Source organism: Eutrigla gurnardus (genome assembly GCF_963514095.1).
Source record: "Eutrigla gurnardus genome assembly, chromosome: 23".
Classification (NCBI taxonomy): Eukaryota; Metazoa; Chordata; class Actinopteri; order Perciformes; family Triglidae; genus Eutrigla; species Eutrigla gurnardus.
Window position 1 is genome coordinate 4,258,516 of NC_139934.1, and position 27,885 is coordinate 4,286,400.

Here is a 27,885-nt window from a genome sequence, read left to right on the forward strand (position 1 = left end):
TAATTACAACGTGTGACAGCTTGTACTGTTTGTACCGTCTCGTGCTTCTAATGTTACGCTGCATTTTTGACATTTTTTCAGGTCAAACAATGAAAGTGGTGCACGTTTCATTACAGAGACACTGGGAACAAACACCGATTACAGCCTACGTACACTGTAATTACTCCACGGTCAGCATTTATACATAACTCAGTGTACCGGTGCAGGACGTATCCTTTCCACGGAAAAACACTCATGCTGTACTTTTTTTTTTTTTTTGCTCTTCTATTATTAAAGAGTAAGCATGCCTGGTGGGTATCTATCAGCAGACTAGATTGCCCCTCTGTCCCCCAAAGGAAGGATGTATAGCAGATTGTGACGTGTGAGGTATAAGAGATGGAGGAGGAAGAGGAGGGTGAGAACAGAAGGATGCGATGCTCGTGACGTGATTAAACGTCTGCTTGAACGCAGGGGTTCCCAACGCAGAGAGAGAGAGAGAGGGAGAGGGAGGAAGAGATGGGGAGGAAAGAGAGGTAAAGATAAAGCTGAACAGGGAACAGGACACTTGGGATGCTCCAACTTTTCTGAAGGAAGCTGGTTCCTGTGTGTTGCCACAGAGAAGTGAGAGGTGGGTGTTTTATTTATTTTTTTGGATCGAACCACAATGTCTTGACGCACATTGGAAGGGTTTCTCTTGTGGATGTTTAGGCATTCATTGTGTGGATTCATCTAACTCTGCAAAACGATGCAAGATTTCCTCTTTATTGTTCTATCAGCTCCTCTAATTTCATTGCACCCAATGTGGACTCTTTAAGCATTTACAGTCAGCTGCTGTGTGTATTACGGTAATTTACTGATTGTGTTGAAGCGAATGTCGTACTATTTGTATTTATAGTGGGGCGTTCATGGGTAAAGAGTGAGCATGTTTGCCCACAGATGGCCTCTTGGTGGTGGGATTGTGATAGTCCGCTGTATTCCCCCCCTCCTGAGTCCAGCTGGCGCCCTGTTTTCTGGGGCCAAAACATTACCTCATCACTTCTTCTTCCACTTATTTCCCTCTTCAGCATAATCATTTTCCTCTTAACAGCCAATGTTGCTCAATTGATTTAAGTACCAAACTGTTTCCATTTCTGTCACAATGAAAGCAATTGCTGCTGGATTTTCTGAAGTGTCATTACCGTCTATTAGTTTTAAATTCAACTGTGAATTCAGCGTTATCAGAATCTTCTCCAATTAAACGCTCCTCAACATTTCTCTGGGATAATAAAGAAAGAAAAAGTGCATAATGTGTCCCGTGTCTCCTCCTTCAACCAGGCCTGAAGACCTGAGAGCCTCCAAACCAGCTTGTTTGGCTGATGGCCGTTCCAACCCCGTGGTGCGAGGACCTGGATAACCTCCAACTACACTTATAAGGACTTCCTGTTTGCTGTTAAGAGAAGCCATCTTGGTATCAGCTAAGTCTCCACCCGTTGTTGCTGAGGATTGCCTCATCGTAAACCTTAAATCTCACCCCTCGCTAGAATGCCCTGTCCGTCCCCTCCGTCTCCATCGTACCTCGCTCCACGCTCAGTCTTTTCCGTTGGTCTGCTGCTCCTGGTCCACTGGGGGCCCTCGGGGGTCGGTTGCCAGAATGACACCGAGCCGATCGTGTTGGAGGGGAAGTGTCTGGTGGTGTGCGACTCCACGCCCACCGCCGAGCCGTCGGGCAACGCTCTGGGCATGTCGGTGAGGTCGGGGACCGGCCGGGTGGCCTTCTCGGCCATCAGAAACACCAACCACGAACCCTCGGAGATGAGCAACCGCACCATGACCATCTACTTTGACCAGGTGGGATTGTCGATTGGGAAGCATGTGCCTTTTTAATTGGTTTCCTTTGAACAAAAGGCTCTGAGTGGATTTTAGTTCCCTCTGGTGATAAAGGAGTATATGTCTGGTGCTTTTATTGTGAAAGGTAAGAACAGAAGGAGTGGATCTGGCATGAGCCTTAGTCAATTATATTTCCTTTTTCAGTGTGATATAAGTGTTTTGTGCCAAAGTTGATAAAAAAAAAGAAGCAAAATAAAAATAAAAATATTGACATGTGCATTGATTGCAGAAAAACAAGGGATCCTGAGGGAAAGTGTTCTTCAAATTTCTTTAGAATTTTGCACAATTTGTATTTTTCTCTTACACCTGTAAAATTATGCAGTATTTAATATCTGCAGTGTATGATGATGAAGGAGACGGAATCAGTTCAATCCGATTGCTTCGGCTTTCGTTAATGAAAAAACACTCGAGACAAAACCACCAATGTAGACCTAGTGGTGGCGCTAGAGGGTAAAGTCAGATCACCATTTAGGATTCGTCCTCTGAGAGAATTAATGTCTGCATGAACTTTTGTCCCACTTAAAGCATGCTTGACTGACTTTGTCTCCTGCTGCTGTCACCAAACATCATCGATAGTAAACCCCATCAGACTACACTGAAAGTACACTGTGCACACTGAAAGTACACCGTGTTACTCCGCCGCGTGACTCATCAGTGCTGTCGAATACTGTTAGTTATCACAAAAGTAGGTCACAAACACTGTATGTGCTCTGCTGTATGTGTCACTGTTTATTTATAGGCCTGGACGTATTACAACACAGCAATGCTGACTGACGATGCATTTTAAATGAAATTAACGAAGCAGAAACCAGACAAAAAAAAAATGATTCACTGTGTCTCGTATCTGCAGTCTGCGTATTCCAATGTGCTGCCAACACCGACAGTCATATGTTCTGGTGTTTCCTGTCTTTCTTTTTAGTGCCAAAAATAATATTCCAGAACTTTAACTTTGGTTTATCATGTATCCTCTTCTTCTTCTTAGATCCTCGTAAACGTTGGGAGCCATTTTGACCCGGCGAGGAGTGTCTTCGTGGCCCCGAGAAAAGGAGTCTATAGCTTCAGCTTTCACGTCGTCAAAGTTTACAACCGGCAAACAATACAAGTAAGAACGCACAGAAGGGTTGCTTCTGTTTTTTAAAACATACGTATTTGCTGTATTGCTGAAACCCTTCAGGACAAAACCACAACAAAATTTAAAAAATGATTTTAGGCCACTTAACGTGACATTTTTCACATCATTTCTCTGTCCAAATACAAAATCATAATGTTTTTAAGCTCTTATCGGAGGTGGGAGGTTAGGTTACTAAGTAGAATTTTCAGTATTTATTTTTCTGACAACTATTTACTTTTACTCCCTACATTTTAAAACAAATATCTGCAAAAAAAAAAAAATGCAAATTAAATTAAAAGAACAAAACAAATATTTGTACTTTTTACTCCTCACTTTTTTCCGTTGCTTTAGTTTAAATACATTTGAGGGGAATTCTTATTAATATGACGTGTGTGTCAAACTATTCCTTTAAAAAGAGACTCACCACACCTGTATCTTTCCCAGGTGAGTTTGGTTCTCAACGGTTGGCCGGTGATTTCGGCCTTCGCGGGCGATCAGGACGTGACCCGAGAAGCCGCCACCAATGCCGGGCTGGTGATGATGGAGAGAGGCGACAAGGCGTCCCTCAAACTGGAGAGGGGGAACCTGATGGGAGGCTGGAAGTACTCCACTTTCTCCGGGTTTCTGGTGTTCCCCTTGTAGATTAGCACGTTGAATTCAGTCCAACTGCTTTGAGGCATCTTCATGTATCAGAACGGGTGAGCCGAGTCAGCCCCCGATAATGTAACTGACCTGAATGTAATCATGGCCATTGCACTTTTAACGGCTCACTGTTGTCTGACTACATTAATGTGTCGTTTATACCTGCTTACAACAGCAAGTGTCAGTGGTTTGCCACTTTCTTTTAATGCATGAAATACAGGGTAGCAGATATTTGTGGCAATAAAGCAAAGTGTCTAGTCTGTCGAGTCTACATCTATGTCGAGCTATCCAGCTTGCAGGAACTACATTTCCCTTAATTTGAGGGCTTTCGATGCAAACCGGAAGTGCAATTTTGCCACGGAGTTGGTTAGTTAAGTTAAGTTTTTGCTTATATTTGTTTACACGAGCCATTATGCACTATAAAAATCACGCCGAATTAGACATTAGCAGTTTGTGTTTGCAAGGTATCCGTTGGTTTACAGTTAATTGTCGTTTAATTGCTTTAATGCCTAAGAAAATCTAAAATCCAGACGATTCTCAAGCAAGTTCGGTGCGTCAAAGCAGTTTTTTTATTTTTTATAATTAGAAGTAGAATTGTGGTCGTTTTATTCAAGATGGACATCGAAGATAACGCTATCCTCGAGTAGTGTAAGTGACAATGAATCTAAAAATATGTGTATTATTAATGTGTGTTCATATTTGACCGAGTTATTATGAGGGGAAATGTTTGAATGTTTTCTTTTTTTTAGCAAGCTAACGTTAGCTAGCAGCTAGCTACCACAGCTAGCAGCTAGCTACCACAGCTAGCAGCTAAGTGCCACACAGGGGCATAAGATACATGATACATATTGAGTGTGGAACAATTTAGATTAATGAATAAATGTGTTTTAAGACCGTAATAAAGTACTGAAAATGAAGGAGGAGAAAAATGAAATGGTGTAAAATAAGTAGAAATGTAAATCTATCTATCTATCTATCTATCTATCTATCTATCTATCTATCTATCTATCTATCTATCTATCTATCTATCTATATCTATCTAATTAAATTGTGGTAAAGTAAAAAAATATATATGAATTGAACCACATTTGAACTTTGTTTTGCAGTTCATTAGGGTTCATTATGTCCTCTAAAACACCTGGAATACACTTTAAATTAATAAATAACTTGATGCAGATATTATTATAAAAAAAATAGTATGCATCCCTATTGTGGGTTCCAAGAGTTGCATTGAGGCTACTTGAGGATGAACACTATAATATTCTGACCAGAAACATGTCCACACTCCATTTCTCATACTTGAAAATATAATTAAAGTATAAAAAACTGCAGCTTTATTGTATATTTCTGGTGAGTTTGTCATCCTGGTGAAATGCAGCGACAGTGTGTGTGTGTGTGTGTGTGTGTGTGTGTGTGTGTGTGTGTGGGTCCCTGCGGTGGATCCGGTGGCAGATGGGAGACTGGCAGTAAAGGAAGTAATCCGGTGCCAGAAACCCTGCCGAGTTCACACTGGACCATCACAACCGATTAGGATCAACGCCCCGGTGCACAGCAGAGGCCTGTGTTAGCACTTTGGAGATTCGTGTCTCGGGTACAAAACAATGTTTAGAGGTTACTTCCAAAGCAAGATTAACACCATGTAACAAGTGACAGAAAATATCAACCGGAATACAATAATTCAGCACATAATATGTGACATTTTTTTAAATATAAATTCGTGTTTTTTTGGGGGGGAAATTTAATATATTTTATTATTATGCAATTTCAGCAGAAGTGATTTATCTGGAATATACAGACACAAGTAAGACACCATAGCTGAACAGAAAGCCAAGAGTGCCACCTACAGACAGTCAAGGAAAGTCACCACCTTATTATAAAAGGATTTTATGGACACTATTAAAGTTATTTAATTTATAAAAATATATATATATATTAAAAAAGCAACACTTTCCAACAGAATTCCGTTTAAAAAGATAGAAAACAGAGAAAAAATCGCAACATTTTCACATTTAGAGCTCTAACCATTTATTCTTTAATATATTTAACATATTTTAATATCCATATTTGTTCATTTTTATTTATTAAAGAGATTGCAAGAAATGCAGACCCATTTTAAATAGAGAAACTACAGTCATCGTGACAAACGGAGCCATCTCCGTTCAAGCGTGTCGAGCCAGGACACACAGTGACACCGCGCAGTGCGCATGCGCGGCTTTCCTGTCAGTGCCATAGCAACCAGATCAGACGGAAACGACCAACATGGTGAGTGTTGTCGGTTATTTTATTGGCTTTTAGAGAGATATATGTTAAAAGTCCGAACTGTTACCACTTTCCAGGACGTGATGACGTCTGAACGCTGTCGTTGACATTACATGCGACGTCGCTGTTAGCTCGTGTGTGCTAACTCTAATTAGCTAGTTAGCTAACCCCTAAATGTCAGTTAACCCAGCGTTAAATGGCGTTAGCCGGTTATCCTGCTAAATCTAGTATCGACCTAGCTGGAGGGTCCGACTCAGCTGCCATTTTTGTTTTTAAATGACACGAAATAAAAGTGTGTATTACGTTAGAGCTTCGTTAAACGTGTGTGTTTACATGTCGCTAGCAGTATTTGGTCATCTCCCTGTGTAACTGAGCGTCTGCTAATGTCTGCAGGACAAAGCCAGGACTGTGAGAGACGCACTGGCCAAACTGGTGAGTGATGCACACAGGCAATACTTGGGAATATCATTTATTAATGTGGGTTTGTGCACCTTTTCTTTAATGCTTCTATGACAATTTAATGTGTGTGTGTGTGTGTGTGTGTGTGTGTGTGTGTGTGTGTGTGTGTGTGTGTGTGTGCAGGAGGAGAAGTCGGGGGAGAAAGTGAGCGAGAGTAAAACCATAAAACTATATGGTCAGGTTCCTCCCATAGAGAAGATGGATGCCTCTCTCGCCACTCTCACCAACTGCGAGTGAGTCCTCATCGCTTATTTTCAACATTTTCAAGGGTTATATGTTGTTTGATTGTGAGACAAACTCACTGAAGCCTGTTTGATGTGTCTGCATGCATCTGAAGGCACGTTCAACCGTGAGATTATCCTGGTTTGACTCATTTTTTGGGATATCTTTGGGCTGAAGCTTTCCCATTCACAAGTTTCAAGAGAAAACATTTGTTTATATCATCGGGATAACCGTAAATATGACTTTTTCTGTCCTTCAATAGCAGGATTTGTTAATAAAATGTATCAGACCACGCACAAAGTACTGACCCCTGCAGCTACGGTTGGTTAGAGAGGTTACTGTTCGGTTTGTCCTCAGACTGAACTTTCATGTTGTTTTTTCACTCCCCAGAAAATACCCCTTTCACACAAAGATGCTTTTATATGACAGTTTACATGACCACGTGCGCTTTGTGGGTATTTACACTGACAAGACGTCAGCGTTCCGTCCCACAGAAATACCCACAATCAGCAGCTGTGTCATGACGGAATGAATGCACACACTGATGCAGCGAAACCAAGTGAACCGAAACAAGTCGATGCAAATCGGATAACAGTCAAATCACGTGACGAGTTCCAGCGCACAGCCTCTAATGTGCATAATAACACTGATTAATTGAACTGAAACACATGAATTATTGGTTTATACTGAAGTAGATCAATCATGTCTATGTTTTCCTCCCAAAAAAACCCAACACATCAGTTGCTTTAATGCACCGTTTCCTCCACAGGAAGCTCTCTCTGTCCACAAACTGCATTGAAAAGATAGCCAATCTCAATGGCCTGAGTGAGTACTGACTGTATAAATACACAAAAGCACACACATGCACACTGATGGAAATGTGCTGTTGTTACATGCTGTTGTTTTGTGCTCTTCCAGAGAACTTGAGGATATTGTCATTAGGAAGAAATAATATAAAGTCTCTCAACGGGCTGGTGAGTTACATACTGAAGACGACAGAAGTAGTGTTTTTTGCACGTTTTCTAACTTAAAGACATGCTAAATATGTACTTTTTTGTATCAATTGTGTGTGTGTGTGTGTGTGTGTGTGTGTGTGTGTGTGTGTGTGTGTGTGTGTGTGTGTAGGAGGGGATAGGGGACACATTAGAAGAATTGTGGATCTCCTATAACTTGCTGGAGAAACTGAAGGGAATTCACTGCCTGAAGAACCTCCGAGTCCTCTACATGTCCAACAACCTGGTCAAAGACTGGGGTCAGCTATGTTCAGAAATATTATCGGTACCACTTTAGATTAGGGAACATATTAACCATCAACTAGTTTCTTATTAGGATGCATATTAGTAGCATATTGACTGTTTTTAAGCCGTTATAAATCACTTATAATGCCTTATTCTGCATGATCATATTCTAAAACTACTAGGCCGTTAACTACTGTGAGAGGTTTCCATCAATCATTTCCTAATAACTGCTTATTGATAGTGAGTTAGGGAGTTGTTGTAAACCACTTAATAACAATAAGCTAATAAGAAACTAGATCATGGTTAATATGTGTTCCCTAATCTAAAGTGTTACCATATTATCAGCACATAAATGAAATGGACCATGTGGTGTTTATGGAACATAAGTGACTTGGAGAAAATTGCCAGTAAAGTTGTCTAACTTCTCAGCTCTGATGCCTCATGTGTGTGTTGTGTAGGAGAGTTTGTGAGGCTAGCCGACCTGCCATGCCTGGCAGACCTGGTGTTTGTTGGGAACCCTCTGGAGGAAAAGCATTCGGCTGAGGGAACCTGGATGGACGAGGCCACTAAAAGACTACCTAAACTGAAGAAACTGGATGGTAAGACTGTTTCAGCAGCAGTGTGTGTGTGTGTAAGCACGCAGCGTCTTTGTTCGGTGACTATAAAGAACACAATCAGTCCATCGTGGTCAATTTCCAGTGAAGTGAGAAAGCCTCACTATCGTGTAGAGAAGTGAACAATTGAGCTTGATTTAAATTAAATAATTACATAAATAGGACTCCATGAGTTATTCAGAATGACAGACTCACATATTGTTACCATTTAAAATAGTTGTAGCATTTAACTAGTCCATACTTTCTCCATAATCAATAATAATGGATTCCAATGAGTCGCCAATGTGACCTCGAGAGCAGGTCAGCTGAGGGGATGTTTCCAAAAGTGAATGAATAATGGTTGAATATTTCCTGTGGGTTAGAAAGGAAATTCCTATTTCCTCATTACAGACCTGTGAATGTTCCACAAAAGGCAATGACTAACTCTACGTCGACACACAGCAGCATTGAGTGGTTTCCTTGTGTTTCCAGGAACCCCCATCGTCAAACAGGAGGAGGACGAGGGCGACGGAGAGAGCTGAGACACGCGGCGGTCTAACTGCAACCGCCTTCCTGAAGAGTCTTCCCCTTTTTAAAGGGTTTGCATGGTCGCTCACGGCCCGTTCCTTTATGTAAAATCGTTTTTACAACATAGATTGGTTGTAGACGGACGAGCACAAGATGACCAATAAACACACGGATGTTTTTATAATTAGAAAGGTCTCTAGAGTTGACACTACGTCAGGCCATGTGGGCTTTAAATAGGTTTATATAAGCACAGTGCTGTTAGTGGACCAAAAACAACCGTCCTCCCTCCATATCATCACCATGAAGCTACATATCATCATTCACGTCATAACATATGGCTGTGGTACTTTAAAATGTTGTTACTGAAAAAATAAGGAGTGTAAAGGTACTAAGTAGGCGTACATGTGTGTTTGAGCTCATGGAGAATGTGTCTGAACGTTTTGAAGGGCAGGAAGTCGCCTTCTCTGACGGTTTTCGGTTCATTTTGGATCCATAGACTCTTTCTTTTAACACACGTCCTCATTAATTGCACACATTGTCTGCGTCAAATGATTTTTTTAAATGCTGTTTTAACTTATGGGTGTTTTATGTGTTTTTATGATTTTGATATTTGAAATAAATACTATTGAAGTACATCGCTCGACCCCTGTCCATTTAAATACAATACGTGGTAATATTTGATCATATAGAATCATTTATGACTGGTAGATACAAGATAACAAGATGAATTTATTGTCTTTGTACAACCGGGGAAATGCATATTTAAATATACACAGTATATTTTGATGATGGATATTTCAGTGAATCTACCAGGCAAAGATAAAAACAATAAATCCACCAGTTTTGATTAATTGTCCATCATTTTGTCACCTGACTGTGAGCACCGAGGATATATGTTGGGGGGGAAAGTCAAACCATAAGACCAGACTTGTCTCACATTTATACCACTCATAAGGCAAATGGTTTATAACAAAACAAGTGGAATAAATACTAAAAAAATAGCAAAGCATAATTTAAAAAGCCGGCCTGCAACTAAAACATGAATCTTTTCCAGATTCGAAAAGGCAATAAAAAAAACGGAGAACATTTAAAAATCCAGGGAGCTCTCTTGCAAAACGTGACCTTCCTGTTGTGCGAGAAAGGATGAAGCGAGCGGAGAGAACTGTGAGAGAACATTGGAGAACTTAAACTCGGGACGGGTCCGGTGAACTCAGCGGAGTCCCCCCGTCTTCTCCTTCCAGCTCGCCGGGTGCGCCGGCTGCGGCAGGTCGACTCTAGGCGGCGCCGTCGGGTGCCGTTTCCTGTCCAAGCGCTCCAACACTTGGATGTGCATGGTGTTATTGTTGCCGTGCTGAAATCCGGTGACGTTGCTCAGGTGGATTTGGATGCCGCCCGATGGGGCAGGGTGGCATGGGAACGAGTCGGGGCTGGAAAACTGACGCTGCGGATGGAAAAAATACGTTTACCATAAAAACATGAGCTCCAAATGGAAAATTGCGATTTAAAATCAAAAATCTACATGTTAAATCCCCCTTTATACAGAAAATGCAGTGTGTGGAGCATGTATTTAATACCCACTTGGTACTGTGAAGAGATGTTTTCCCTAAAAGACTGCTGGGAAGGTTTCGTGGTTCGGCCTTGAGCTGACTTCGCGGTCGAAGGGGACGGCGGCCTCGATTGAATCGGGCAAACGGACGACCTTTTCACTTTATCGCCCACCGCCGGACTTGAAAACGATGAAGGCGGATCTGGAAAAGGGATGACACATGATTTGTTTGTCTGATTTGTGCTCTTAAAAACCAAAGTTCCCTCCCCCCTACTTCAGTGGTTTCTACGCCGCTTCCTTTTTACCTGCGACTCTCTCATTTGCAGTCCAACCACCAGCCATTTCCTGCAGCAAGAGAAAGTAGAAGTTGTTAACACACATACAAACACCTCTTTTCTGATTGAAAAATATATGTTTGTTAAGTTTGTTAGGCTTTTCTGTGCTTTTTATGTCGGAGAAAAAAAGGAGAAAAACGTAGGAAATCAATGATTCACAGGATGTAAAGTAAAAGTTACAGACATTTGGGGAAATTAATCTGCCTCTACAGATTGTTGTTTTTGAATATGTGAGCTTCAGAGGTGATTTGGACAAAGCCAGGCTAGCTGTTTACCCCTGTTTATGCTAAGCTAAGCTAATCCTGATTATATTCATATTTACTTTCTAGCGCTGATTACCCAACCCTGATCCAAACATTTCATTGCTTTTTTTTTTTAAAGTGAAAATTCCCCCTGATGCAGTAAGAAGTGATGCATGCAATATTTCGCTGAGGCAGCAAAAAAAACCAAAAAAACACGTGCAGTGTAGAAATGCCGAACTATTGGGCAATTTCTGGCAAAGAAAAGCTTCCTAGAAAAAGAGGGAATGGTGACGTCAATGTGTTCTCCTTTCAGGATACCTGGGTAGTATTTTTTGAAGTAATTTAAACAAACCTGGGTGTCAAATACACTAAAATAGGATTGGATTGTCAGTGAATCTCACCTGAATCGGTGGGCGGCCTGTTGGCACACTATCACAAACTTGTTCAAATGTATCTGCAAAAAAATATAAAATGTGAAATACATTTCTTCTAATTCGCCACATAACTGGAAAAAACAATGTTGCGGAAGAAAAACCATCGTCATAAACGGGAAAGGAATTGACGTAAAAGCAGACCTGAACCCTGGGAGATATGAACCCTCTCCACCCGCTCAATCATTCGTTCTTCTTCTATTTGGTCCTGAAAAGAGGAAGAGAAACACATACGATGATAAAATAAAAAATAAAGTCTTGCTTCATGTCAAAACTTTTGTGTAGTAAAGACGGGACGATGAGAAAACGTCATGTCATGATTATCCCGGCCAAAAACAATTGTGAAATATTCTCCTTAAAAGTCTTTAATTGGCATAAAAAAAAAACAACAGATCAAATACATCATAAAAAAATAATGTATAAATATAATTAGAGTCTCCTATTATTCACTTTTCTACCATTATGTAAAGCTAGCCAGCTTTTCCAATCCACTCAACGATATTCACAATTATCCCGATAAATCCTGATTAATTTATCGTGATTATTTTATTTTTTATCGCGATAAAAACCCGTATCATCCATAATGAAGACTCCTTACCAGTCTCTTCACCACTTCGTGGACAGCGTCGTTGATCGCATGTTTGTGCATCTTGTACAGCTCCTCCGTCTCCATCGTACACTCTGCAGGTCGAGACGTTAAGACGTTAAAACGCGATTTTAACGTTTTTAACGATTTGCTGCGTTTCAGGGTGGAGGGAGTGTTTTCTCACCGAGGGCGGAGGACCTCTGTTGGGGCCGGGCGTCCCAGCATCGCTCCATGAGGACCATCATCCTCGTCAAGCCTGCGATCCCGGCGGCGTGGCGGCGGATCTCCTCCATCGACGGCCGGTCTCCCTCCGGGATGCGAAGCCGCACCAAGCTGGACTCTGCAACTGTAGCGGGGAGAAGGATCCACCTTAATGTGAGGTCTGGAGGACTTATAGTTATTAATCAGTGTTTTTATTTTAAAGATTTTAAAGAAGTTAGCCTCGCATTGGCTCCCATCAACAACAAAAAATAGATTTTGAATTATCGCAGAAAACAAGCGCTGTGGCAAACATACGTTTATCATACCTGCATGTTGGATAATCTCCATAAATGAACTCCACTGTAATAATTTCTTGATGCCTGAATGTAATTGCGTAGGAAGTAAAAAGCTAACATAAAGCTATAAAAGAACTCGAAGCGAGCGTGAGTACACGACAAGGCTGTAAAAGTGGAACCCATTTCTTAACAGCCGCCTTTTTTAAGACTTCAGCACGACTAAAAAACTTCAAAATTCATGAGGGAAAGTATTTTTTATAACGTAGAACAAAGCCTTAAAATTTCCGGCAAAAAAAAAACAAAAAAACATTGCCTTTGAGAAGTGCATAAAAACTACATTTTCAGCATAAAAAACTGAAAACCTAGCGGAGCATTTAGCAGCTAAAGGGACAGAGAATTCCCTCGGGAGTTGGTGGAGACCAAAATCGGAGCAAAAAGAGGGCGAATATCCACTTAAATTCATCCACATAAACATGACTAATAAAACAGGCAGCTCAGAGCCGAGAAAACCACACTCATAAACACTTATTAACGCTTGTTTTGAGCATCAATAATTAAGAGATGCTACAAAAACCACTCACATGGATACGGCTGCTTCCCGGTGACGATGGACCACAAGAGGATGCCGTAGCTGAAAGACAGGTTACATACCAGAGTTAATAAACGTTTCATAACAATCACACCCTGGGTTTGTTTTCGTCTTTGGATGTAGGACATTCGGTGGCAACAACAACATCAGTGCCAGAATATAAATATATAATACTAGGAGAGGTGTTGAGGGTGTGAGTACCTGGAAGTCCCATCCATCAGGGTAATTGCGTTTACTGGGTACTCGAGGACTATGCCAAAAGGTAATTTGACTTACCGCCATGCAGGAGAAGAAGAGGAGGGACTTCTTGGATCTTTTAATTAAATACAAATAGCAAAACCACAGTGTAGAAGTACTCTGTTCCAAGTAAAAGTATGTCTACTTTTGTACTTTTGACTTCAGGATTCGCATCAAAAATCAACTTAAAGTAACACACTTTAAAGTATGCGTTATGTTTATAGATTAAATTCTAGATATTATTATAATTATTGATGATTTAATGTGTTATCACTTTAATGTTGCAGCTGTTAATGATGGACCTCTAATAACATGTTCTCTTATACTTATAAATCTGGAACTAATAACTGAACTTATCAGTAGAGGTATTAAAAAAAAAGCAGAAATACTCAAGTTAAGTACCTCAAAATCGTACAGGACTGGAGCAAAAGTACTTAGTTACTCTCCATCACTGAACCTGTGATTAATTAAGTGTGCATACGTGAATACTTGCTTGGTGCTTATGTGTACTTGTACTAAAAGTACGATGTCTTTAATGACAAATAAACGTGTGTATTATGTTGGGAGCCGTCGTACCTGTAGATGTCGGAGGCTCGCGTCGGGCTGTACGACAGGTGAAACGCCTCGGGCGGCATGTAGCTGATGGTCCCGCCTTCCTCCTCGCTGTCCTTCCTGGAAGTCCTCGTGATGCTGTGGTAGAGCCGGGCGAGGCCGAAGTCCGTGAGCTGGAGAGGGAAGGAGGGTTTAACTACTTCCGCCGTACCAGGAAACGTACGACGAGCTGGGAGAGGTGTGGCGTCGCCGGGACTCACCTTGGCGTTGAGGGAGCTGTCCAGCAGCACGTTGCTGGGCTTCAGGTCCAGGTGGAGCAGCGGGGGGGTCAGGGTGTGGAGGAAGTTAATACCCAGGGCCACCTGGTGAGCCAGTCTGAAGACCAGGGGCCAGGAGGGTACGCTCCCCTGGAAGAGTGTTGCCATAGTTACACATCCACAAATACTGTCTCTTTTGTACACTATATATATATATATATATATATAATATCTATAATTCCCCTCAAATGCATCAGAACTAAAGTAACAAGCCTGTTTTGATATGTGAGGTGTAGAAAGTACAGATATTTGTTTTAAAAAGGTATTAAAAATACTACTCAAGTCAATAACAGATACCTGCATATTCTACTTTAAGTACAGTAATTAAGTATTTGTACTTTGTTACTCTCAAAGGGTCTTTTCTGTCTCACAAATACTTTATTTTTACAAACAGAGTGGTACTTCTAACGTAAAATCTGCTCCTTACCTGCAGGGAGAGCAGGGTTCCTCTCTCCATGACCTCCATGACCAGACCCAGCTGTGTGGAGGGACCCGAGGACGGCGTCTGACCCCTGAAGACCCCTCGGACCTGGATGACGTACGGGCTGCAGCCTTGACGCATCATGTCGATCTCACGCAGCAAAGACGCGCTGTTCCTGTGTTGGTGTTGGTTCGTGAGTAAACACGTAACTTTTTTCAGATATATGATGAGATATTTCGTGAGCGTCTCACCCGTCGTCGAAGTGAAGCACTTTGATGGCCACGTCGCAGCCCCACTGCCGGTGCCGGGCTTTGTAGATCTGCCCGAACCCCCCGGAGCCGATCACCTTCCAGCCCTCCAGGCTGGAGTCTTCGATCAGCGCTGAAGGGTGACTGATCAGCGCCATAGTTCACTGGGGAGGAAACCACGACAACCTTTACCACAAAACAATACAAGTTCCTCTAAAATAAAAGAGGATCTGAGCAGGTTTTACAAAACAGCAGTTATTAACATGAATGTAGTTAATCATTTAGAATCATATGGTGCACAATATCATTCTGGGGTGAGTAATAGTAATAATAATAGTAATAGTAATACTTGTTTTCAGTGCCTTCCTGGTGGTGCATCAGTGTTGATATGAAATCCTGTCGAGATTCTGCTTTGAATCGTTCCGTTCTAGACTTAATTACTGTATTGTATATTTTTCATAATTTTTTTAAAATTTATTTTTATACAGAATTCAAATACAAGTCAATTATTTGGTTTAAAATGCCCGTCAGTCTCATTCTGCTGCCTTTAATTCTATTTTTGTGTCCAACAATCGAAAAAAACATCAATTAAAAAAGGATATGATAGAGATTTCATAACCTGAAAGCTGTGAATGTTTGCCTGATCAATAACTAAATTGATAAATAATATAAACCCTACGTCTCATCAACAGAACTCACCTTCTAACGTGCGTGTTTTTAAATGGACCACATGTACTAAACTCACCGAGAGACAACAGGAAACCACATTCTGTGCAGCTCACACCACCTGACGTGGACCAGAAAGCCCCGGTGGGGTGGACAGAATAATAACAACGGCTGTACTAATATAATAATACTCACTAATGCTGGCCTCGTCGTGTCAGTTTGAACTCTCGTTAATGATACCTGCTCATTTTTCTGCCTGTTGAGGACTTAAATCAAGCATTTTATTATGTAAATCTACTATATTTGACTTGACTTCAACATGAAAATGTCCGTCGATCACCTAATGCAAACAAATCCACGCTAAAAACACTCTGTCATGCTATCAAGGTGATTTCTTCTTCTTTTTTTAAATGGGGAAATCACTTACCCTGGAGGATGTAATCTTCTTTCTAATCATTCAACTGTGTAAAGAGAGAAAAAACACCCTGCTGCTCATTCAGTGACTTTCTACTGGAGGCAGCTGCTCTTCTTCAACCTAAACAGGCAAAAGAAGAAGTGAAACCCTTTTTTTTTTTTTTACTTCTGCTTCTGAAGGGCAGAAGGGAACAGGTTTTTTTTTTTTTTTTTTAAGCCTGTCAGATTGAATGGCTGCTTCCGTGGATGTATTGTTGTTTTTTGGTGGTATTCATTTATTTATTTTATAATAGATTAGAGGAACTAGATAATGGTTGTAACGTAGGTTAGCTGTAACACTTTAATGACCTCTAATTATGAAAATTTATGATGATTAGATGGACGTTTGTAAAGAAAACAGCACATTTTATCTGTTTTTGTGATTTTTACTGTCAGATAGATCCATAGATCCATAGATTTATGTCCTTATTTAATCATAAAGCAGGCGGTGTTGGGGACAGAGGTGTCAAAAGTATACACATTATACTCAAGTACAAGTACGCACGTGTTCAAAAAGACTCAAAGTAAAAGTATTCAACTTCTTCACTGAAGTAAAAGTGGAAAAGTACTCTGGAATGAGTATAAAGTATCCCTTTGAAGGACATTTCGGCTGGCTGTTTGTGGGTCGTCATGGTTACAAGAAGCACTCAACTTCATGTACACGAGCTTCCACATTTTTCACATTTCAATCCAGCGTTGTAAAAAAAAAAGATCTAGAAAAAAAAAACTTTTAAAGGCTATTCTGAGTTTTGCCAGCAGAAGGCGCAGTCTGCGGGATCATTTACAGTAAATGGGTGAGGAGGACGTTTAAAAAACCTGTTTTAACGCCACAGCTGGATGACGTAATGCAATCCAATACAACCGATGTCACACTGAGACACGTATCTGATATATTTGTGTTGCTTTTGCTGATTCAGATAAATAAAAATACATAGAATCAACAAATAAAGCATTATAACAGATTAATTCATGGTCCAGTTTCAGATTTTTTTGACAATATAAGGAAAATAAATACAGAATATCATCCTTAAAGTGACTTTTTTTTAATCCATTTGATGTTTCAGACCTAGACAGGATGCCGTGATGGAAGTCTCTTCCTGCCTTTGACACAGATAAACTCACAACAAGGAAACCACATATAGATCATTAAGAAGACGAATCTCTGCCTCTGCTTGGTTTAGGAGACGTTTAGCACAGAGATCTGTTGCGTCCCGTTTACAAAGCCTGTCTGTCATTGAGCACAGTTTAAAAAAAAAATGAAATAAAAGACAGAAAACCCCCGTTTCTGACGTCAGTGGAAATCCCCTTATCTCCGGTTTGACCCAGACGCAAGTCGACGTGACATTTCTTTTTATTCTTAATATCTCAAACACACCCTGTGGATGTACATCGTGTGCAGTTTATCATATCGTTCGCTGTGAATAATAACAATAATTAAATGTGTTCGATCAATAGAATTAAAGGGACAGTGTGCGGTTTATTTAAGGACGTTAAAATGCGTTTTGACGTCATGAAAAGAGATACTTTTAGAGTTTATAATGCGGATTAAATGAATGTTATAAAGCTGCGTTGAAGCGACCGCCCTCACCCTTCAGCTCGGCTGCTTTTCCGTTTAGTTTCGGTTTTGTCTTTCGGGGTTTCCACCGGTGGTGCGCGCGACACTTCCTCACCCGCCACCCCCGCTGCGCGAGCTCGCTCTCTACCCCTCTCTCTCTCTACCTCTCTCTCTTTCTCTCTCTCTCTGTCTCTCTTCCACAAATCTCCAGATGATCACTTTTTAGTTGTGTGTTGTTTCGCTCGCGCGCGCGTGTGTGTGTGTGTGTGTGTGTGTGTGTGTGTGTGTGTGTGTGTTGAACTTTGTTCCTCCGTGTTGTTGTTTTTCGGACTCCGGAAGCTGCGCGAGCTTCTCCGTCACCGTCGCAGACGAAACAGCGCTCGAGCCCTCACGTAAGAAACTACACACATCGAAACTTATGTTTTATTTCACTTCTTAGTGATTTTTTCTATGTATTTTGTAAATACTTGTATCAGCTGTGTTCCGTGTGTTTGCTTGTTTGGTTTGTTTACACTCGGATTCAGGTTTCACAATCTGGCTATAAGCCCTACTTTATTTAATACGTCTATTATAAACCTCTATTTCTTTATTTATACGTCGTTGAACGAGAGTAATGGTCTAAGAACGACTTGTTGACGTCACATCAGGTGCATTCTCACATTTAAGGGGGAAATCGTGTATTTATTTTTTTAATTTGACGTTTTCAGATTAAGATTTTAACGTCAATATCACGTGACATGCTTGTGAGACACTGTCAGAGATGAAATCTGTCGTTTTATTATAGTTGTTCATATGACCCACTGTCTTTTTCACTTTAATTAAACATGTTATTAATAGTACTTAGGAGCCAATGAACCTAATGCAGAGTTAATGAGTCATGTGTGTGCTGGTTTAGCCTGTTTTTTGTAGGTATTTTCCGTCTCTTTGTGTCACTTTTCTGTGTCTCTGTAGTCATCTCATGTTTCTTTGTGGTCATTTTGAGTCTCATCCTGGTTGGGTGAAGGCCATGGGAGGCCCCCGTCACACACTGTGGGCCCCTGAGCCCAGAAATAATGAAGAAATGTCTTTTATTTTGTCATTTTCCTTTAGATAAAGAGAAAAATAAGACAGCAGACAAAAACATAGCCGTAAAAATGACATAAATGCAACGAAAATGAAACTTAATGATGTGTTTTCTTCAGTATGTTGGACCTTTAGACGGCGGTGTGAGAGCGAGGGATGGACGGTGAGAGGAGTGGAGGAGGAGGAGGTCCGGAGGTGGAGGACGAGTTCGCCTGCGCCGGCGTTCTCCGGGGATCCCTGAACTCGCTGCACGGCTCCGTGGAGCGGGTCTTCAGGGTGGCGTTCGCCATCGGGCCGGACGACTGGTCTCTGGGGAACAACGGGCAGATCTGGCTGAAGCTGCGAGGCCAGAGCGGCAACGTGAAAGCTGCCAAAGTAAGGGCCGGGTTTTGTTTGGACACGGTGGCGTTGGGCGATGCTGCCCGGTCTAATCTTTCTGCCTTGTAGTTGTTTGTGAAGGGGCTGGTGAACCAGGAGGAGCAGCAGGAGGTTTCCTACCCCGGAGTCCTTCACTGCATCTTCTGTGGGGCCAGAGGGCTGTTCATGGACTGCCTGACTAAAAGCACCTCGGCACACATCGTGGTGAGCGTTGCATTCTGGGTGTTCGGAAAATGAGGCTCACAAACGTAAACATGGGATGTTTCTCAGGCAGGTTCTGGAGTTGCGTTTCTTCCGATAGAATTTCTGACTGATGACTCAACATTGACTCATAACACCAGCCCGTTCTTATTCCCCTCAAAAGAAATTACATTATTAGTCAATGTCACGCCGTCGGCTAGAAATGTGTCATACCCTTCTACGAAGTAACGGCTACCTCTAAACGCTGCCGTGTTGTCACTGGAAATTCTCAAGCTATTTTTAACGTGTTTTCTTATTTAGGACTCGCGGGGGGAAGTTTTATTATGTTTTTAAAAAACTTTCACTATTACGTTGCTGCTTGTTGTCGCTACAAACTGCTCGGAAATCCCTCACACTTTTATGGGAACAATTATTTCATTTCAAAGACGGCGTGGTGAAGTATTTCCACTTTAAAGGCCTTTTATTTTGAAGGGGCAAACATGACGACGGCCTAATAAAATAAACGTTCCACATTTTGCTGTTCTCCTCTCACCAAACCAGGTGGGCTCGACAGGATTCCTGCTCATATCGGGTCTGGCGGAGCCGGTGGTGCGGGCCTACTCCCTCATCACGGACCTGGTGGAGCGGATCGAGACCACGCAGTCCCGACGCCCGGAGGCCGGCGACAGGGGCCCGGGAGAGTCTCTGGATTCCCGCCGGGCGTTCAAAACCCTGGTGGAGAAATTCGAGGACAAGCACATCCTGGACCTCCTCGTCCTGCCGGGGTCCGTGAAGGAGATCCTGCTGGATTTGGTGAAAGAATCTGGGCTCGGGTCCGACCCGGCTCTGATGGGTGGAAGTGAGCTCAGATCCTTGGAGGATTTGGACGGTTGTTGGGACATTACGCCCAAACTTCCTGAGGCGTCCCGGACTTTTGATCGGTGGTTTGACGGGGTGGCCTCAGGCTCGGGAATGGACTCCGCAGCCAAGGACTCCCCATTCCAGTATTTATCCACGTCCGCCGGCGGCCGAGGGACAGCAGAAGGTGCTGAGGACAATCTGATGCATTCCCCGCAGGAGGTGGGAGAAGAGCAGCCGGAGCCGGCGGCGACCCCGGCGGCCGCGTTGCTAGGAGACGAGCAAGAGGCGGAGCTGCAGCTGTCGGTGGGGAACAAGGAGTTTTGGCTGCTTTTGAAGTTCTTCACGGCGATGGGGTACACCGAGGACGTGGTGAAACGGGTCCTCGCCCGCACCGGGCTCCAGGAGGCCTCGCAGATCCTGGACGTGGTCCAACAGGAGCAGGATCGCAGCGACCAGGAGGAGGCGAGGAAAAACCGGGAGGGCTCGGCCCCGAACGGAGGCGGGAAGAACCGACCCTGCGAGACGGAGCACAGGGAGGAAGAGGAGGAAATGGAAGTCGGGAGAGATGAGGTGAAGATGAGTAACGGCGAGGGGGGAGCGACAGGGAGACACTTGATGGAAAAGGGCAGCGCCGAGGACGAAGACGAGGGACCCGAGGAAGACTTTGTCCTCGGGGTGGTGAAGAAAGCCGCCGCCAGCTGCGGCTACATGGAGCAGGAAGTGGCCAAAGTCTACAGCATGCTGCCCGACCGCTCCACGCATCAGCTGCTGCTGGAGCTGCAGAGGGAGACGGCGGCCCCGAGGGAGGGGCCCCGAGAGATGGACGACGTGGTGCTGGACAAAGAGGGGTCGAAGGTCACGCCGTCGGCGGACAAAGTCAGAGAAATCGGGCTTTTTGTTCCTGTGGAAACAAGAACATCTGATGATAAAATGTTGCGGGAGGAGAATCTAACTGTGGCCGAGTTTGTTAAATTCCACAAACCTACAAACTCACAAACTCAGCAGGTCGTCCCTGAAGTCAAAGGGCCGCCCATGCCGACGTACCCCTCGTCCCCCAAACACCACCAGCCCGTCTACTGGCCTGCAGCCGCCCAGAACAACGTCCTCACCGTGAAGCCCAAGGCTTTCAACTCCCTGAAACAAGCGCTCCAAAACCCTCCACCGCCCGTCTTCTCCAGGAACGACTCGTCTCCCACCAGAGCCAGGGAGAGGCCTCGTCCTCCTCCTCCTCCTCCTCCTTCTTCTTCGGTGGTGGTGACCGGCGAGCAGCGTTTCCTGGAGGGCCTGCAGATGCCCTTCGACCTTCAGCTGACGGACAAACCTGGCAACCCCAAAGTGAGGACGATCATCATCGACGGGAGCAACGTGGCCATGAGGTCAGACGATGCAGAATGAGTGTGTTTAACTAGATTTAATGAGCTTTCCACTAACCGATCCTCCCCGCTCTCCACAGCCACGGCTTGGGTCACTTCTTCTCCTGTCGAGGCATCGCTCTGGCCGTGCAGCACTTCTGGGACCGAGGGCATCGCCACATCAGCGCCCTGCTGCCCCAGTGGAGGCAGAAGAGCGACCCCAAGATCAAAGGTAGCTAGTTTTTAACTAGATGTTTGTTGTAGAATTTCACCCTTTATTCCATTTCAAACATTCTTACATTAAGAAGCTGAATCGGGGCCATAGTTTGAATTTCTGTGGATTAAACATTTAATTATTATTAAAAATAGACAATCAATAATGTTCTGTATGTCCGGCAATCAGCTATCAGCAGCAATCAACTCATTATTTCACTTCTATATGCATATACATTATGTATTTATACATATGTATCCCATTTATTACATGGAACGGTACATTTTATATATATTTTAGATATTGTGAAACACGTGATGACAGGTATATGAGATTTATAGGAAATAAACTAATCTTATTGTTCCTTTTGCACAGATATTAGAATTAAAAAACACTTTTTGTCTCCTCTATCATCTGGAAATGCTTTTTAACTCCCCGAAGGAGAGCCGTTTGCAGCCCCCCGGTCTCAGATTCTCAGATATTCAAATTCAAAATACTTTATTGTCCCCCAATTCTTTGTGTGGTTTTAAATTCTGCATGTCTGCTGCCGCTTGTCTTTGAGATGGAAGACGAACCAGAAAGTGTGTGGGCTTTTTGTTGTTTTTCCCCCTTCGGTGCAGACTAAACATAGCGTTGTGTTCCTCCCCCTCAGAGCAGCACTATCTGACGGAGCTGCAGAGGCTGGGCCTCCTCTCCTTCACCCCCTCCAGGGAGGTGCAGGGCAAGAGGATCAGCTCCTACGACGACCGGTGAGGCAACCATCGTCACATTCACCGTATCATACTCTAATCCTCATGAAAATGTGAGGCAGTCTAATTATACACAGGATGTACCACATAGAGTACTGTTGCAGAAGTTAGTGTGCATTTCTTCCAAACAGGAAGTGATGACGAATGCCAAGTCACAGATCTTTTTTAAATTTTTTTGCAGTGAGTAGCTCCTCCATGCCCTTTGTGCTTTGCATTGTGGGAGAATACTCTGCACCCACAGTACATTTAGTCTGGATTATATTCAGAGGTGTCAGACATACAGACATTGTACACAAGTAGAAGTACAGATACTTCAAAAGGAGATTCTTTACTCGAGTAAAAGTAGAAAAAAGTACAGACTCTGAAGTGTACTCAAACTTTATGAAGGATATTTTCTAGTGGCTTTCATATTAATAATTAAAATAATAATGAATAATTCCCCTGAAATGCATTAAAACTAAAATAACTTGTCTATTTTGAAAATTTGAGAAGTAGAAAGTACAGATATTTGTTTTAAAAATGTAGGGAGTAAAAGTCAAAAATCCAAAAACTCAAGTAAATTAGACATACCTGATAATTATACTTAAGTACAGTAGCAAAGTATTTCTATTTTGTTACTTATCTCCTCTGAGTATATTCCAGTAAAAACACCACCTCAAAGAAGAGACTCAGTGTTTCTTTTAGGTCTTTCATAGATGTTTGCCAGCACCACTAGGGGGCGCCAAAGACCAGGAGATTTGAGGTTCTTGTCCTCGTTTCTGCAGATTTATGCTGCAGCTTGCACAGAAGACGGACGGCGTGATCGTAACCAACGACAACCTGAGGGACCTTTCCGACGAGTCCCTCGTGTGGAGAGACATCATCAAGAAGAGGTATTTAAAAAAAACTCTCTTTTTAAGTCCTAATTAAAGGGCCAGCTCGCCCTTTTATTACAGTGTGACCTGACGTCTCCTCCCCACGCAGACTTCTTCAGTACACGTTTGTCGGGGATCACTTCATGGTGCCGGACGACCCTCTGGGCAGAGGCGGGCCTCACCTGGATGACTTCCTGCGCTCGGAGCACAGGTATCAACAACCACACACACATATATATATATATATATATAATTCTAGTTTAGTTTAATTTGTATATGAATATCTACGCATCGATTTCCTCCCAGGACCCCTGACCCGGGGAACCACTCGTTCGCCGGCGTCGCCACCGCCTTCCCCTCCTCCAAGGCGCCGCCGCGCTCCCAAACGGAGGTGCTGAACTTCCGCGACCGGACACCGGTGGGCGGTAGAGGGCGAGGACACGGGAGGGGACACAAGCAGAGGCAGCTGGGGGCCTCGGGGCCCCAGCGGAGCCCGGAGGAGACGGCGGGCCTCAGGGAGCAGCTCAGCCAGGTGTTCCCGGGGCAGGACAACATGGTGGCGCTGGTGCTGCAGTGCCACCCGGCAGAGACGGACATGAACGTGCTGTCTGATCTGATCCTGGAGCAGTAGATGGATTTCATATCTTTGTGGGGGTTTTTTTCCCCGGGATTTTTCCAACAAATCAAACCGGATTTTACAAAGTATTTTTAATATCACGTGTTCCCTCCCATGTTTGCTGTTTCTCTCCACTGGAACAAACTTTACATGAAGAGCATTTATTCAGAATATATAAATCCCTTGGAAAATAAATTCAGCATTGAAAAGAAACTGCTGTTCACACAATGTCCTGTAGGGGTCGCACGTTGCCGCTATTTTATCTGAAAGCTGAGAAGAGAGTGACTGATCCATAGATCACATTGAAGTGTGCAGCATAAGGAATCACCACTGATGCACATATTTAAGTGAAACTGATAAAACAGACGTTGACGTGTCCTTTCTGAGTTTTAGAAACTTTAGCGAAGAACAAACTAATAATTTAAACAAGAAAGTGTGCAGAGGTACGGAAGAGGTTTAGGGCCACGTGTGAATTATTTTTTTTTTAGTTCTGACTTTAAAGTCAGAATTCTGATATTAAAGTCAGAATTCTGAGATTAAAGTCAGAATTCTGAGAATAAAGTCAGAATTCTGATATTAAAGTCCGAATTCTGAGAATAAAGTCCGAATTCTGAGATTAAAGTCAGAATTCTGAGATTAAATTCAGAATTCTGAGAAAAACGTCAGAATTCTGAGAAAAAAGTCAGAATTCTGATATTAAAGTCAGAATTCTGAGATTAAAGTCAGAATTCTGAGATTAAATTCAGAATTCTGATATTAAAGTCAGAATTCTGAGAATAAAGTCAGAATTCTGAGATTAAAGTCAGAATTCTGAGATTAAATTCAGAATTCTGAGAAAAACGTCAGAATTCTGAGAAAAAAGTCAGAATTCTGATATTAAAGTCAGAATTCTGAGATTAAAGTCAGAATTCTGAGATTAAATTCAGAATTCTGATATTAAAGTCAGAATTCTGAGAAAAAAGTCAGAATTCTGACTTTAATATCAGAATTCTGAGAAAAAAGTCAGAATTCTGATATTAAAGTCAGAATTCTGATATTTAATCTCAGAATTCTCACTTCAAAGTCAGAACTCAAAAAAATGAAATCCACATGTGGCCCTAAACCTCTTCCGTACGGAGAAAAAAAAAAAATCTAATTACACAATACCTATTTTCATGTTCACAGAATAGAAAGTGGAAGCCTCCGTTGTTGTTTTTTCATTTCTCTGAGGAGGACTGAAGTCGCGTCCGTCTCAGAATAGATATTAAACCGGTCGGGTGAGCGGTGAACAATGGTTGAACCAGGCAGCGTGTCTATCTCGGGAACATCCTGAGCTGAGACACTGAATTCTCAAAGGTCGCTCACTTGACGCCTGTCTGAGTCACCTCTGCAGACGTTTTAGGCTGAAGTCACATGGAAAGAGGGCGGCGGCTGTGCGTCCATTTGCATACCGTAGAAGGCGTGCCAACGAGTAAACATCATGGGAGAGGAGAGAGGAGCATTGTTTTTACTGGGATGTTATTAGAAGGGCACCATGGGTCCAAAATAAATTAGAAGATTATAAATCATTTATCGTGTGGGTGCAGAGCCAATCAGCATGCAGCATGGTAATGGATGAGACGATACAGAGATGCTGGATATGAATTAATCTATTTAGGTTAATAGTTGACCCATTTCATGGTGATTTGTCAAAGATGTGGTCTGTGGTGTATTCCTGTGAACATGTCACTGTTTAGTTGCGTGTTTGGGGTTATATCCAGTATTCACAGTGGTTTACTTCAGTAAAAGTAATAATACTACGGTGTAGAAATACTGTTATTACTATTGTTACAAGGAAAAGTCCCTCATCACAATGTCACTTCAGTCAAAATGCACCAGAAATTAAAAGCACACGTTGAATAATTCACTTTTATGTTGCAGTTGGTGAAGGTGGAGCTCTTTTTAACTATATTTTCTTAATGGTAAATCGTGATTTATTTGTGGATTATATTTTGTATTATTATAAATAATAATAATATAAAAAAATATTTAATTAAAAATATATATATATTAAAAAAAATGAAGATATGTTTAATTTATATGTTTTAATCCGGCACTAAAACCTGCTGCCGCGTCATCCTCACAATGTGTGTTTGCTGATGTTGTAAAACTGCTTGTTTGGTGATATAAGAAAATACTGGGACGCCAGTAAAGCGTTCGGTGGACGGAGGAGAGGACATTTCTTTTGTTTCTCTATTTTCAAATTTACTCCCCCCTCTATTCAGGATTCTCATATTAAGTCTTAACAGTTAGTTGTTGTTTCCATGAGATTTGGTGAAACACTACTTTATTTATTCAGTGTTTTGTGTTGTTTTTTAACTTAGAGGTGATTATATAATGTTGTCCAACCTCAATTTTAGAAACAATAAAAACAAAAAGAATTGTCCTGTGCCTGTTATATGACCACATATTAAATCATTACATCAGCTATTACTCGTGCATTGATGTAAAAGCAGGATTTCACTGCTGTAGTTGGTTGAGGTGGAGCTTCTTTTTACGGAAGCGTATTGCATTCACTTGAGTAATTTTTTTTTTGGGTTTGTTTTTTGGAGTAATTATTCCTGTTTTTCTGAGTAATTTATTTCTGTGGTCTGTTTTTCTGAGTAATTTTTTTTTGGTCTGTTTTTCTGAGTAATTTTTTTTTGTTTGGTTGTTTTTCTGACTAATTATTTTTCCTGATTTTCTGAGTAATTCTTTTCCTGTTTTTCGGAGTAATTTATTTTCTGTTTTTCGTGGTAATTTTTTTTCTGTTTTTCGTGTTAATTTTTTTTCTGTTTTTCGGAGTAATTTTTTTTCTGAATTATCGCGATACTTCGAACTCCCGCGAGAACCTCCAACCTGCAAGTGACTCCCATGGACCTGTAGTGACTCCTGCATACACATGCCCCATCTTCAGCTATTCAGCCGCAAAGTCCTCAGGTGCCTGCGTAAAGTGGATACACTTATGGTAATACCATCTATATGACTCAAAGACAGGACTATCTCCCAGTGTCTTAATCCCAGATCAAAGTAGAACTTGATCAAACTAAACAAGTCGGTCATGTTGGCCTCCATTATCGAGCTTTCACAAAGGAATGAATGCGTCTATTGTTTCAAATGCTGTCTAAACTCAGAAAAAAAATTATTCAGAAAATCAGAAAAAAATTACTCTGAAAAACAGAAAAAAAAAAAATTACTCCGAAAAACAGACAAAAAAAAAATTACTCAGAAAAACAGACAAAAAAAATTTACTCCGAAAAACAGACCAAAAAAATTTACTCCGAAAAACAGACCAAAAAAATTACTCCGAAAAACAGACCAAAAAATTAATTACTCTGAAAAACAGACCAAAAAATTAATTACTCCGAAAAACAGACCAAAAAATTAATTACTCAGAAAAACAGACCAAAGAAATAAATTACTCAGAAAAACAGACCAAAGAAATAAATTACTCCGAAAAACAGACCAAAGAAATAAATTACTCAGAAAAACAGAAATAATTACTCCAAAAAACAAACCAAAAAAAAATTACTCAAGTGAATGCAATACGCTTCCGTATCTTTTGAACTATTAAGTTAAAAAAAAATCAAGAAATATATATATATATTATATTTTATATATATATATATATATTTATTATTATTATTCTTTATAACTAAATAGTTATACTGGTATATATACAAATAATTAAATATATATATAAATAATTAAATAACAATAATTTTGTCTGTTATACAAAGTTCAATATAATTAAAGATACATTATTTAAAATAAAAATTAAAGGAAAGAATCCTCACATTTGAGAATATTGAACCGTGAAAAACATGCCACTTTATTTTCATTTTTAATTTATTAATTGTTTCATAACAAAACATTATGTTTTTAAACTTTCCGTATGTTTCGTCAGATAAATGTAGGAGGTGGATTGCAAAGAAAATACTCAAGTGAAGTAAAACAAAGTACCTCAATTTGGAGGTAGTACTAGTAGTAAATGTACTCGTTCACCTGATGTCTGTCCCTCCTCCCTCTCTGTTTACTCCATCCTATTTG

At 41.6% G+C, this 27,885-nt stretch overlaps 4 protein-coding genes across 6 annotated transcripts; 3 read left to right on the forward strand and 1 right to left on the reverse strand.

The window, feature by feature from the left end:
• Positions 1-458: 458 nt before the first annotated feature.
• LOC311008735 (cerebellin-1) lies at positions 459-3,622 on the forward strand. The gene is made up of 4 exons (XM_084002578.1): positions 459-607; positions 1,294-1,806; positions 2,828-2,947; positions 3,401-3,622. The coding sequence occupies exons 2-4, from the start codon at positions 1,501-1,503 to the stop codon at positions 3,596-3,598; spliced, it is 624 nt and encodes a 207-aa protein (XP_083858704.1). The 5' UTR covers positions 459-607; positions 1,294-1,500; the 3' UTR covers positions 3,599-3,622.
• A 2,182-nt stretch (positions 3,623-5,804) lies between these two features.
• dnal1 (dynein, axonemal, light chain 1) lies at positions 5,805-9,532 on the forward strand. Its single transcript, XM_084002579.1, has 8 exons — positions 5,805-5,860; positions 6,251-6,289; positions 6,440-6,549; positions 7,308-7,363; positions 7,457-7,512; positions 7,664-7,790; positions 8,235-8,375; positions 8,862-9,532. Exons 1-8 carry the CDS (start codon positions 5,858-5,860, stop codon positions 8,909-8,911), a joined length of 582 nt encoding a protein of 193 aa, XP_083858705.1. The 5' UTR covers positions 5,805-5,857; the 3' UTR covers positions 8,912-9,532.
• Positions 9,533-9,639: 107 nt separating this feature from the next.
• On the reverse strand, positions 9,640-16,138 carry ripk3 (receptor-interacting serine-threonine kinase 3). The gene is made up of 13 exons (XM_084002551.1): positions 15,992-16,138; positions 14,902-15,062; positions 14,657-14,825; positions 14,173-14,319; positions 13,937-14,085; positions 13,116-13,165; positions 12,222-12,383; positions 12,050-12,132; positions 11,596-11,659; positions 11,422-11,474; positions 10,749-10,788; positions 10,476-10,645; positions 9,640-10,338 (listed from the first exon to the last, which is right to left on the reverse strand). Exons 2-13 carry the CDS (start codon positions 15,054-15,056, stop codon positions 10,108-10,110), a joined length of 1,473 nt encoding a protein of 490 aa, XP_083858677.1. The 5' UTR covers positions 15,057-15,062; positions 15,992-16,138; the 3' UTR covers positions 9,640-10,107.
• Positions 16,139-17,635: 1,497 nt separating this feature from the next.
• Positions 17,636-26,284, forward strand: khnyn (KH and NYN domain containing). 3 transcript variants are annotated; one of them, XR_014596551.1, is made up of 10 exons: positions 17,636-17,964; positions 18,754-19,009; positions 19,082-19,216; positions 19,754-21,429; positions 21,507-21,637; positions 22,272-22,368; positions 23,133-23,240; positions 23,332-23,433; positions 23,529-24,799; positions 24,841-26,284. XR_014596551.1 is itself a non-coding variant. In XM_084002527.1 (9 exons), exons 2-9 carry the CDS (start codon positions 18,791-18,793, stop codon positions 23,851-23,853), a joined length of 2,793 nt encoding a protein of 930 aa, XP_083858653.1. In that variant the 5' UTR covers positions 17,636-17,964; positions 18,754-18,790; the 3' UTR covers positions 23,854-26,284. The 3 variants fall into 3 exon arrangements, 1 of the variants encoding a protein (XP_083858653.1); XR_014596552.1 differs by having other exon boundaries at positions 23,529-24,399; positions 24,521-26,284; XM_084002527.1 differs by having other exon boundaries at positions 23,529-26,284.
• The last annotated feature ends 1,601 nt before the right edge of the window (positions 26,285-27,885 follow it).